Genomic DNA, 13,006 nt, shown 5'->3' on the forward strand with positions numbered 1-13,006 from the left:
TAAAGATTGATTTATCCCCTTTGCTTATAGTGTCACAAATTTGACCTAGAAATAGTGTCTGAAATATTTGTTCTTTTAAAAATCCTAAAACGTTAATACTTCCATGTGTAAATTACATGTTAAACCCCAGATATTGGACTCTAGCGTACAGTATATGTTGTAAGGCCCGCTATATTGGTCCAATCTGCCGGTTCGCCAATACACGGGGAAGGTATCACGTGTTCTGTCCTCACTCATGCAAAGTATTGGTTGGTTAAATTTGTAATACATTGATCATATGTATTTACTCGTTAATTCATCTGACTCCATAAATGAAAGGTTTTAATAATATCTGTGCCTCACTAAAAGTGAGCAAATGTATGACTAATACTTTTAACCATTAAATGAACAATGTCAAAGTCAGTTGGAATAATCAAATATAACAATTTATTATGTAGACCATTTGTCTAGAGGCCAACCCCTCCTTGTATGCTAGTGTTCCATAAACCTTCAAAAACCTTATTACCTTTTGTTTTACTTATTTGGAAAAAGGACATTTGTACCAGTCGCACTGTGACATTTTAAATGATACCAAACATGAAAATACTCTGTGATAATCATTCACATTAAACTATACATTTTCTTGAGTGACTTCAGGTGATCATCTGAGCATGAGAGAGAGGGGGTGAGGGGAGAGGGAAAGAGATGTAGATGAAGTTTATCTGTATTCTGGAGGAGAGACTTTCATCTCAATGGTGCACAAGAGCCAGTTCAATTGGTAATTTCCAGAGAGGTCCTTTTGTCCTCTCAGGGTCTGGTCACCCCCGAAACAGACTGTCTGGAATTTCCTAATTTATCAATTCTTACAATGTTATTGTTTGTGGAACTAACGTCATGATTTCGAGGCCATTAAACTCACTTAAATTTCAGTCCATGAGCTTACATTACTCTTTTTGCACTTTCTGCCTTTTGCTAAAATTTCCCCCCAAACTAGCCTAAAGGCAAGCAGACAGCTGAATCAGCTGAATCCACCAGGCCTGGGAAGCAGGTGAGATATGTGGTGCGCACCTGAGAACTGGCACTCCAGCTGTTGTTTTGAACCCAAGCTTTCTCACTATACAGTATCGCTTTGGGCTAAAACAAATCATCCAAATAAGACAGCCTTAGATAATGTGCGCTGGAAACAATTCCCCCATGGTGTCATTCAGAGACATAACCTCATCACAGCACAGGATGTCAATTTGTGTTTACCAAGCTGAATTACATGAGCTGCCAGCTGTTGAAGTGAGACTGTGTGACATGCCAGACATTTATAATGTTGTATGGAACATTTTAAGTGAGTCATGAGCTTTTGAACTAAAAAATAAAATTAAAAAAAATGCATGCATCATCTCAAACGGCCATTTACAATATTCTCTTTTTCAGATTTCAGTGTCAAACAATTTTACTCCTATTCTGACTTTATATAATTATTTTGTTATATAAATATCGATAACAGGCCAAAGTTACTACTAGCCAAATACTAGATATGTGCTGGACAGAATTTGCACACTGCAGGGTGTGACTGTGGACTTGAAAGAACCAAGACATACACTTTGCCGATAAAATGTTACATTTGTTAAGCAAACACTAGATTCCGCCTAACCTGAGAAAAGCTGAGGCGCTCATAAACAGATCTGAGGTCTCTTTTAGGTCTTTGAGCCAAAGAAAGAGGAACAAGGATAAAATGTTTTGTTGCATGTGGAAAAAAAAACTAGGTGATTCCACAGTTTCTTTCCTTTTTATACTGAATACTGTACATAGTTGAAATCAAAGGAGGCATTTATGTAGAGGAATGTGCCTCTCCAAATGAAACGCTCCTATGCAGACAAAAGAAAAACCTCCATTTTCATTGTTGTGATGTGATACCAGCCAAACATCTGGTGGTGATTATATGTTATAAAACACCCGGCATATGGGAGTGGCTCCTTTTTCCCCTTCTGCTGACTAAAAACAATGGAACTGTCTGGCACGACACACGGTCTCACCTTAACCTCACGAGATTTGGCTGCACACAAGTTACCCTATGAAATGAGAGACTAGGAACAAAAATAAAATTTCGGACGTCTGAACTTTCTTACACCTAACATGCATTTAAAACATTTCATGTTTAAGGTAAAAATTATTAAATAAAAATAAACAATATCCAAATTTTTCCTACGGCCCATGGCGCGAAATATGAGAGTAACTTCCATTAAACATGTAAACAATCAGCGAAAGGGTCGCTCTATGACCGCAATAACCATTTTAAAAAAATGGGTACAATGAGATATTATTCTACTCACCCTTCAACAATTGAACATCAAAATAAATAATTATGTAAATTCAGCTATTGTTTTGTCCTCTTGTGGAATATATGGAAATATGTTATACCAAATAGCTTCATCAGTGTAGTGCTAAATAAATTAAAAAAACACACAAAAAAAGTTTTATTTTTTAATGAATACCTAGCAGATTCTGCAAGTGTAAAGTTACGAGCAGAACTGTATTATAGGCACTACTTATAAATAAATGTACAAAAATATTAGTTTTAAAAAGGTCATAAAATGTTTTTAATGTTTTCCTTTTCCTTTAGTGTGTAATGTATTTCTTTGTGCAAAGTTACAAAGCTCATAGTCTCCAACAAAAGGGATTTATTCTATATCTAACAGAAAACACTGATCCAGACCTGCCTAAAACACCAACATCGAAGTTCAGATATTACTTCAGCAAACTTCTATCACAATGTGAAATATTAGAATAATCCCCCCCAAAACCCCAAAAGGCACAAAGAAAGAAGTCGAGGCATCATTGAATTAGTGTTGCTGCCATGTCGTGGAGTTTTGTTGCGAAAGCTAAATCTCTTTGTTTGGCCCTCCGAAAATTATTTATAACAATGTTCCTGAGGAGTACAACCCAAAAGTTTACTTGTGTACAGCTCATTTTACGGAGGACAGCTTCCTGAACCTGGGAGAGTACAACGCCATCTGCCCTTACGCAAAGAAAATATATTTCTTAATAAATGAATGATCAATATATTAAATGATTTAATAGTATATTCTAAAATATACAGAATAATATATTATGTAAATATATTACAATATATTGAATAATATATAAGGAATTGCCGGTTTCATACATTGAAAAATGAGATATATTTAATTCTATATCATCATAATGTATGTAATTTCATATTCAGTAATACACCTCATAACATATAGATGTATATGTGATCAGATATGATACAGCATGTGTATAAATTGAACATTTACTCATGCAGTATATAATAAACACACACATATCGAATAATATAATGTAATATATTTCTTATATTTTATAATTGTTTACATTAAGAAAAAAATTAAACATATTCTTTATTTTCAGTCAGCAAAATAGAATTACAGAATAAAAGTAGTAATAGTAACTGTCCATTTGCTGTTTTTGTTTTGTTTTTTTTAAACAGAACATATACATACTTTAAACAATTAGGGAGAAAAATCTTGTGCATTACAATTAGGGAGAAAAATCTTGTGCATTACAAAATAGACAAATAACTACATTGTTTGGGACATAAAAGGAGAGGATAAGTAGGAAGAAGCACAGGATCATTAATTTAGCACCTCTAAGAAGTCTGATCTTAAGGGCTTTACATATTTGACCCATCTGGCCCACAGACTAACAAATATACTTTTCTTTAGACGAATGGAAAAGGTAATTGCTTCTCATTTACAATATCTATCCATTCTGAGACTGTGGGAGGGTCGAGAAGCAGCCAACGTCTTGTAAATGCTTTTTTGCAGGCAGATGTAAGAATGGCATATAAATACTTATCAGCAGTTCTGGCCAAAAACCTGTTATACATGTTTAATATTTTCAGATATAACGTAACAATAGTACAGTATTAAAGTATTTAGTAAAGAGACTATCACTGTGCTGAAGAGCGCACAGCAATTGCTTTTTGATGTTCAGCCAATCGTCAACCGAACCACAGGCTCTACTCTTCAGCACAATGGTAACCACAAAAACTCACACATATCAGCAACCCTTTTAAATTCCAAAATAATACAATTTAAACACAAACCGATCTCCCCCATTAATATCGAGCAAAACACGGGAAATAACACTTAATTTGAAGATTTACTCTTCTTTAACAGTCTGAAGCAAAGCATGCTGGGAACTAGAAATCTGTTGTAACCACTGATTGTAACTCAGTCTGTGAATGTGTGCATATATGAGTGTACAATACATTCACATTTATATGGGAACATGTATGTGCAATATATGTAGACAATAAAGGATAAAACTTTATGAATATTACATGTAGTGCAATTTAGCCAAGTAAGTGCTAAAGTTAAGTTTGCAAAGTTAAGTGATTAACTATTATAAACACTAGTACTGTGTTAAGCTCTCCCCTCCTTTTCTCTGACTCATTCACACCAATCTCTCTCTCCCTCCCTCCCTCCCTCTCGGGCTCACCTCTAGCCCTCTCTCTCCACACACTCTCTCTCTTTACTCTGAGGTTGTGTGGACCACTTTAGCTGTCTGTATATGTTCCTGCTGCAAACGTCTCTCGGAGTAAAGCAGAAAGAACACCAAATAGCATAAAGCAGTGGACTGATCAACACTCCATCATCATGTACAGTTTCAGCTTCTTACTGGTTCTAGTGTGTCTACAGGTTTCCGTCCCTTTTGCGTTTGCCGCACCAACTCAGTGCCCAAGCCAGTGCCACTGCCATGGGGACCTGCAACATGTTATCTGTGACAACGTCGGACTGAAGAAGATCCCCCGCATATCCGAGGCCACTCGTCTCCTAAATCTGCAAAGGAACAACTTGGGAAATCTCCCAACTGGGGGCTTCAGCGAGATGAAGGGGCTAATTTCTCTGCATCTGCAGCACTGTCAGATCCGCGAGATCTCCAGCCAGGCTTTCAAAGGGGTAAAGAAGCTCATCTACCTTTACTTGTCTAATAATGAGATCAGCACCATCAAAACAGGTGCTTTTGAGGACCTAACCGAACTGACCTATCTCTATTTGGATGGTAACCACATCACAGCCCTTCCGAAGGGCATCTTTTCTCCCATGATCAACCTGTTTATCCTGCAGCTCGACAACAACAAGCTTCGAGAGCTGCAGCCTGGTACATTCACAGGTGCTAATGATCTCCGATGGCTTTATTTGAGTGGCAACGAGTTGAGCTCCATACAGCCAGGTTCTCTTGATGAAGTGGAGAACCTGGCCATTCTAACCTTGGACCGTAACCAGCTGTCAACCTACCCTCTTCTGGCTATGAGCAAGCTGCGTGTCGTGGAGGAACTCAACTTGTCCAAAAACCCTCTCAGCCTCATCCCTGACCACGCATTCCGGAGCTTCGGCCGCTACATGGAGAAGCTACATCTAAATGACATGAGCCTGGAGAAGGTAAGTCTGTGACATAGCAGTTATTTTGTGGATTAAACAATTAAAAACTAGAATAAAGCATGAAAATGTTTTAAAATTAAGATGCCGACTATGAACCAAAATGTTTTCCCCATAATGCTGGCCTCTAAAATTGTGGCTGAATAAATGCATGTTTGTGTTGGGCTTTCGGGAAGCTTAGCATTCGCAAACAAACTTTACATCCCATCAGAGCTGGCCACGCAAATGTACTGCAACCCCACTGGAATAAATCAAAACTGTAGACTGGAACAAAGTGGTATCTGGCTAAAACAGACCTGAGCTGGAGACTTTCCCCTGTTTTCATTCAATGAGATACTCCTGATATTCTGTCTATTCCCTTCAGGCCTTAAATAAGGTCACATGTGCTTTATGTCAGGATGCACATGTGCTATTCCAGCAGGATTTTTCCCTGTGGATCACTAAACGGCTAATGAAAGCGTTTAAGAGAAACATTTATCTTTTCCTTGTCTTTGATCTGACTTCCACAGAATCTCCACATGGACTGATACCAATGCAAACTGGTGTAAAATACCATATTTTATATACATATACACATATATATATATATATAAAACACACAGAGAGGTGGGCAAAGGCACATCAACAAGTATTAGCCCCATGCAGTTGGTCAATGCTGTTTGTGATTGAAAAGGGAAAAAATAACCACTCTTCCTTCACATGTGGATAATTTTAGGGTCTATTTGCTGAATTTTATTTTGAGAGCCATGTTTTTTCCTCTCACTTGGCGAACCATGTAAACAGGTCAGCAAGGGTTAGCAGACAGGTAAATAGTAACAGGGTGTTCCATGGCCCATGAAGAGAAGTATTTTTAGGCTGCTGTCGCCTCACCTGAATGGACAAGTGAGCCCTTTGCAGGCATTTCTGGCAAAAGAGCAGGTCGAAGGGAGGAGTGGACAGACAGAAAAAGTGAAAACAACCCTTCCATGATGGAAATGATCCATCCTCTATCGCCTCAAATTACCAAACTCTCCACGTCTCTTGCCTTCTGAGTGGAAATTTCCAAAACGTCCTTTCAATAAGTGCATCTTTTCTACGCTTGCATAACACACCCACAGACACTGTGAGTACACTGTCTCAGTTCCTCAACCGTCATCTTCCTATAAAGCAGACATCACGCAGACCAGTACATCTAACACATTGGTGAAGTTTTTAGCAGCCTTGCATACGCTTATGAAGTTTGATGGAGGGCTAGACAGGTTTACATAAGCTCTGGCACAGAGGACGGCATGAGAGAGGCCTTTCATGTGGAAAAAAAGCCCTCAGTCTAGCATCCACAAGTCTCCTTCAGATATTAAGAGTGACTTTGAATGCTTATTGCTAGGATATTCTACATGCAGAAGCAAAGCAGTGAGTTGTAACATGTATATACAGATGATAACTGTCTATCTGTCATTTCTACCCATCAAGTTCTCCAGTGCTGCCTTTGAGGGAGTGACGGCTCTCAAGTCTCTGCATCTTGAGAACAACAAGCTGAAATCGCTGCCGAATAGCCTTGACTTTAGCACTCTCCAGAACATCACTTTGTTTAACAACACCTGGAGCTGCACCTGCCAATTAGCAAATCTCAAAAAGTAAGAGTAAAAACCCAGATCATCACTTTAAACATTACTATTTAAGGTTGATGCAGTAATAAAAATAAACTATGCCTTTCATTTTTACTTCATGGCTTCATTTAAAGTCAACATGAAATCAAAATCAAATCTATTTGCTTTCTTAATACACACTTTTGGTAATATCGTGAACATCATTGGCACATGTTATTCTAAAGGAAAATTTATTTTTGTCTTTCTAATATTTAATCAGATTGTAATAACTTATTCAAACAGTAATTAACATTGACTTAAATGGTGCTTTAGATTTGCTTTAAATGATTGGATTTTCTTGTGCAGATGGATGGACATTAGCCGCAATCGCCCTGATGCAGTTTGTGCTTCTCCTGGAAACCAGAAAGGAAAGCAAATAAGAGATAGCACTGCATTCACCCGCTGCAAGGCAAAGAGGACCAGGAAGGGACCACGGCTCTGAGATGGTGAGCAGCCCTGCTAATTCCACTCACACAACTTCATAACATAACATTTGAAACTGCAAAAATCACCTCTGAGTCCAGACCTTAAATTCATTGAAAGTCTTTGGGATGTGCTGGAGTAGATTTTACAGAGTGCTTGACTCTTGCTGGAAATGATGCACTTCTTGATGGAAATAAATGTTGTGATGTTATTTCCATCAAGGGGTGCATCAATTTTTGGTCAAGATCTTGTATTGGCAATGCAAGAGTCAAGCACTCTGTAAAGTCTACTCCAGCAAATCCAAAATACTTTCAATGAATTTAAGGTCAGGACTCAGAGGTGCCAATTCATGTGTGAAAATGATTCTTCATGCTCCCACCCAACCATTCTTTTACAATTTGAGCCTGATGAATCTTGACATTGTCATCCAGGAATATGGCCATGATGTGTCTTCCTACATGGTTGTTTAAGAAATGAAAGGCTACACACTATGGTAAACTATGGAGTGCCGCAGGGATCTGTATTAGGCCCTCTGTTATTTTCCATATATATGATGCCACTTGGAAATATTATAAGGAAACATGGAATTAGTTTCCATTGTTATGCTGATGACACTCAAATATATATTTCATCACGGCCGGATGAAAACGCTAAATTTTCCAAATTGACAGAGTGTGTTAAAGATATAAAAGATTGGATGACGCGTAATTTTCTTTTATTAAATCCAGACAAGACAGAGGTAATACTTATCGGTTCAAAAAACCGCCCACAAAACCTCGCACAATACAACTTTAACATCATAGGATGTCCTGTTACTTTATCCTCTACAGTAAAAGACCTGGGTGTTATACTCGATTGCAACCTGTCTTTTGAAAATCATATTTCATATGTTACAAAAACAGCCTTTTTCCACCTTAGAAACATTGCTAAGCTACGTAATATGCTATCAGTTTCTGATGCAGAAAAGTTAGTTCATGCATTCATGACCTCGAGACTGGATTACTGTAATGCTTTATTAGCTGGTTGTCCTGCATCCTCAATAAACAAGCTACAGTTAGTCCAAAATGCCGCCGCTAGAGTTCTTACGAGATCAAGAAAATATGATCATATAACACCGATTTTATCATCACTGCATTGGTTACCTATAAAGCTCCGTATTAATTATAATTTAATTTTATCAATCAATAAATTCCTCTTGAAACAAACTTTGTTGTATTATTTTAATTGAATACTGTGAAGCTGCTTTGATACAATCTGTATTGTGAAAAGCGCTATACAAATAAACTTGACTTGACTTTACACACTCCATCAATTGGGGTTAGAAGAAATGTTGGGAAACAGTCACTGCAACAATGATCCAATCATAGAATATTAAGCATTTGCCTATTAAAATCCAAAAAAAAAAAAAAAATGTTGGCTGGGCAGTGTATAATACAGTTATAGTACATTTATTTAAATATTTAGAAGTATTTGCAAGAGTGCTGAGACTAAAGTCAATGTTGACTAAGGAATTCTTGCTGAGACCAGCAGTAAAATAATAAATTAAGAAGCCTGTGAAGTAATCCTGATAACTGAACACACAGTTCCAAACAGTTTTATCCAAGACTGCTATACACCATAGCCCAAACCAAGTCCTCCAGGTTTGAGACCCACACCCTAAACTGAGGGCTAATATCCAGACCCACAAGGTTTATGTGGTCCACAGAGGTCTTATAAATGAGACCACAGGATTAAGGCTCATAAAAATGAGACATTAATCACAGACTTCAGTGTGACAGCTAGCCTCTTTCCACATGATTTGCTAATGTAAATAAATTATGAAGAAAAACAGTAACTAACTAGTCTCAAGGGTTCTATGTGGTGCACAGAGCAAGACACCACCACTCTCCAATGATCTCTATAAAAGACTCTTTCATCAGGAGATACTCATGAGATTCTGTTCAAGTGGCCAGAGAGGCCACTGCGGATGTGATAAACAACGCTAAATGGTTATGAAATTATTTAAGCAAAGTTTTGAAAGGTTTGGGACCGGAGAAGCCTGGTCCCAAGTTACCAATTTAGCCATTGGTGGACTTGCCTCTAATTCAGTAGCTATTAATGCTTAGCTTATGAACAAAGAAATGTTTTGAATTATATTATGAATGCACCTTCCCCATAACAGTCATTATATTGCATTTACATAAAATAATATAATCACTTCATCCTAAAGCATTGACTTCCAGTAACTTCTGTGAGAATTTAAGTCGCATATTTAAACAAGAGAATTGAGAGGCTAATGCTAATCGTATGCGTTTTTACCTCCTCCAACATAAAAGAGTGACTGGTAATACTATAATTGTGGTCAGGATATGGGTTTGGGACACTGCCTTGTGGTAAAATATTGTCTGTTATGTTCTTCCAATCTATCCTTCATGTTCTTCCTGGTCTCTTTGTCCTTTAAAGTTTGTGCTTTTCCATTTTGGCTTTGGCACTATACGCAGAACATCAGATGTCCAAAACTAAGCTTGGCAAACTTATTTGTTTGTTCCCTCAGGAGGACAGGGCCTGTCCAGGTGTCAGGATGTGCAGAAAAGGAAAGCAATGCAGACTGCTACATTGGGACTGTCCATTTCCTCTTTCACTCATTTTTTTTTTTTTTTTGGTGACATAAATGTGCTGACTCAATTCATACTAAACAACATGAATAGCATACATGTGTTCACAGACATTGACACACACCCTGAAGGAGCAACTGGGTACATCTGCAAAGTGAAATTTTCACAAATAAGTACACCGCAAAGGAAATGTGCCTCAAACTCTTAGTATTCACTGTTACGGTAATGTATATGCAAATTCAAACAACCTGGTGATAAATCCATTATCACAGGATTAGTTTCTTTCCACACCATAGAAACAAAATAAAATCAGGAGTACTATCAGGTACTGTATGTCAAAACCTATAATTCCAATTATATCTACATCAAAAATAAAATCAGTATTTTTATTTTATTAGAGGGACTATTATAGATGTGCATACTGTATGTTACATTTTTCAGCATAAAAATGTAGAAGGATGTACATCACAGCCAAACAAGTTTTGCAGGCATTCTTTGAGCCACTGTAGAATGAACCTTATCTATTCTACCGATTCTCATTTTATGATATTTCAAGTCATCCTCCCATTCTCATGGTAGAAGCACTTCATATTATATAACCACCAGTGTTATAATCAAAGCGGAGCTCTTCGTGAGGATCCTGTTTCCACATTGTGAGATCCTCCTTAGCTTTATGCATCTCACAAAGTCCTGCAAGAGTTTCCGAGGCTTTGCAAACATGACAAACCAATCTTGACCATGACTAAAACTGACACATATTCAAGATGTGACATGACCTGACCTCTTCTTCAAATCTCTGACCAACGTCAAACGCAACACCGGCGAGGAAAACTTGGACTCCTTATAGCCATGAAAAAAGTAAATGAGACAATATATGTAAGATATAATGTCATTATCACAAAATAGAATCTAGACACGGTGATTAGGATTGGTTGCCAAAGATTAGCCATTAAAGATGCTGTGACTGACCAATCAAAATCAAGAAATGATGATGGTGGTGCCAGAAGAGAAGGATTTACGAGCGGGTAAAATAAAAATAAAACTTTTTTTTTTTTTTTATTGAGACAAATGGAGGTTTTCCAGTCTAATGGTATCAGTTTGTTACTGTGATGTACTCATGTTCAATAAAAGACATATAAAGTTTCATTTTACATCTGTTGTAATACCCTTTATATGTCTGCAGAAAACGTAACAAAAAGAAATAAAAAAATAAAATAAAAAAAGACATATAAAGCACTAACAATAATGAGAAAATTATGAATTTCTAGTGGATGCACTAAAATTGTGCAGTGTGTGCTTAGAAAAACAGTAGTACTGTTACCTTCTCCATACCTATTTCTTAACGGGATAGTTCACCCAAAAAATGAAAATGGTCATCATTTACTACACCCTCATTACTCTCAAATCCTGTATGACTTTTTTCTTTTGTGAAAAATAAAATGAGTTATTCATAACAGAATGTCCAAGCTGCTCTTGTTTCATAAAGTGAAATATTTTCAGGGAATAACTTAAGTCTTCTTCTTTCATTTTAGTTTGTTCCACACACAAAGCTATTATGCCTTAAGACTTAGAGCAAATCACAGATTTATCAAAGAATCATGTATCAGGGAATGTGTCATGGTTCCCAGATTCCCACAGAAATATTAAGCAGCACAACTGTTTTCAAAATGAATAATAATTAGAAATGTTTCTTAAGGACCAAATCAGCATATTAAAATTAGTTCTGAAGGATCATGTGACACTGAAGACTTGAGTAACGATGTTGAAAATTCAGCTTTGCAATCACAGGAATAAACTTATTACACTTAATATAAAATATAACTGAGAAAAGATATATATTTTACATTGTAATGTTACACAATATTAATGTTTTACTGTATTTTTGATCAAAGGTAAGCAGCCTTGGTGAGCAAATATGACTAATAATAAAAAAAAAAACATTAAATCCAATCCTAAACTTTTGAACATTAGCGTACATCACTCAAATATAAGGGGAATATTTAATATGAGTATGGAATATCAGGTGTGGTAAATATAGAAGGCAAGTTTATTTTCTTGTGAAATAATCTCTTTATTATTTTGTGAAAGATGATGTACTTTATTTCAGTTTCAGTGCATACAAAAACTGAAATAAAAGTACAGACAAGATGAGCGGTTATATTAGTGATTTTTTAATGTGTTAATTCAATTCATGATTATCATCAGATTTTTCAGAGAAGTTGAAAGAAAATATCAAAATTGCAGCTAAACCATTAATGTGAAAATCTCTGTCTCCCCCTAGTGATACTGACATGTAGTAAACATACTGTACAATCCTGGGACCCTTGGTAAATATGAACAAGAAGCCTGTGAAAATAATTCTGCATTGTTAATTATTTTGACCTTTTATAAAAATAAAAAATAAATATAACCTATCATTTAAGTCAAACTATTTAAAATGGGGTGTTCTCTAATACACATTGGCCACAATTAATGGCACCATCTTATTAAATACTTTTACAACCTCCTTTTACCAAGATAACAGCTCTGAGTTTTCTCCTATAATGCCTGATGAGTTTGGAGAACACCTGACAAGAGATCAGAGACCATTCCTCCATACAGAATCTATCCAGATCCTTCAAATTCCCAAGACCATGTTGACACACTCTGCTCTTTAATTTTCTATAGGAATGGCCATGGTAGACCCTTGCACAGTGACCCATTTTTGTGTTGATTTCAATATTTGTTTTGGATCATTTCCTGATGGAAGATCCAACCACTGCCCATTATAAGATTTCTAGTAGGGGCCGTCAGGTTTAGATTTTTTATCGGTTGGTATTTGGTAGAATCCATGATGCCATGTATCTGAACAATATGTCATCCAGCAGAAAAATAGCCCCACAACATCCCTGTGTTCAACAAACCCATCTTGTGTGTTTGCTGCCAAAAAGCTCTTTTTTTCAATTTGATC

At 36.7% G+C, this 13,006-nt stretch overlaps 2 protein-coding genes across 3 annotated transcripts in view; one reads left to right on the forward strand and one right to left on the reverse strand.

The window, feature by feature from the left end:
- Positions 1–13,006, reverse strand: part of acsf2 (acyl-CoA synthetase family member 2) — a 35,846-nt gene that overhangs the window by 4,284 nt on the left and 18,556 nt on the right. The gene's annotated exons all lie outside the window — the stretch shown is intronic.
- On the forward strand, positions 3,523–10,365 carry chad (chondroadherin). The gene is made up of 4 exons (XM_082151264.1): positions 3,523–5,417; positions 6,864–7,027; positions 7,346–7,485; positions 9,996–10,365. Exons 1-3 carry the CDS (start codon positions 4,632–4,634, stop codon positions 7,479–7,481), a joined length of 1,086 nt encoding a protein of 361 aa, XP_082007390.1. The 5' UTR covers positions 3,523–4,631; the 3' UTR covers positions 7,482–7,485; positions 9,996–10,365.

Source organism: Leuciscus leuciscus (genome assembly GCF_965113295.1).
Source record: "Leuciscus leuciscus genome assembly, chromosome: 21".
NCBI classification, from domain to species: Eukaryota; Metazoa; Chordata; class Actinopteri; order Cypriniformes; family Leuciscidae; genus Leuciscus; species Leuciscus leuciscus.

What these genes read in the sequence shown, in the direction of transcription:
- chad (XM_082151264.1), top strand. Translation starts at nt 4,632, where the DNA reads ATGTACAGTTTCAGCTTCTTACTGGTTCTAGTGTGTCTACAGGTTTCC. An exon ending in ATGACATGAGCCTGGAGAAG is followed by an intron (nt 5,418 to 6,863) that starts GTAAGTCTGTGA and finishes CTACCCATCAAG; the next exon opens with TTCTCCAGTGCTGCCTTTGA. An exon ending in CAATTAGCAAATCTCAAAAA is followed by an intron (nt 7,028 to 7,345) that starts GTAAGAGTAAAA and finishes TTTCTTGTGCAG; the next exon opens with ATGGATGGACATTAGCCGCA.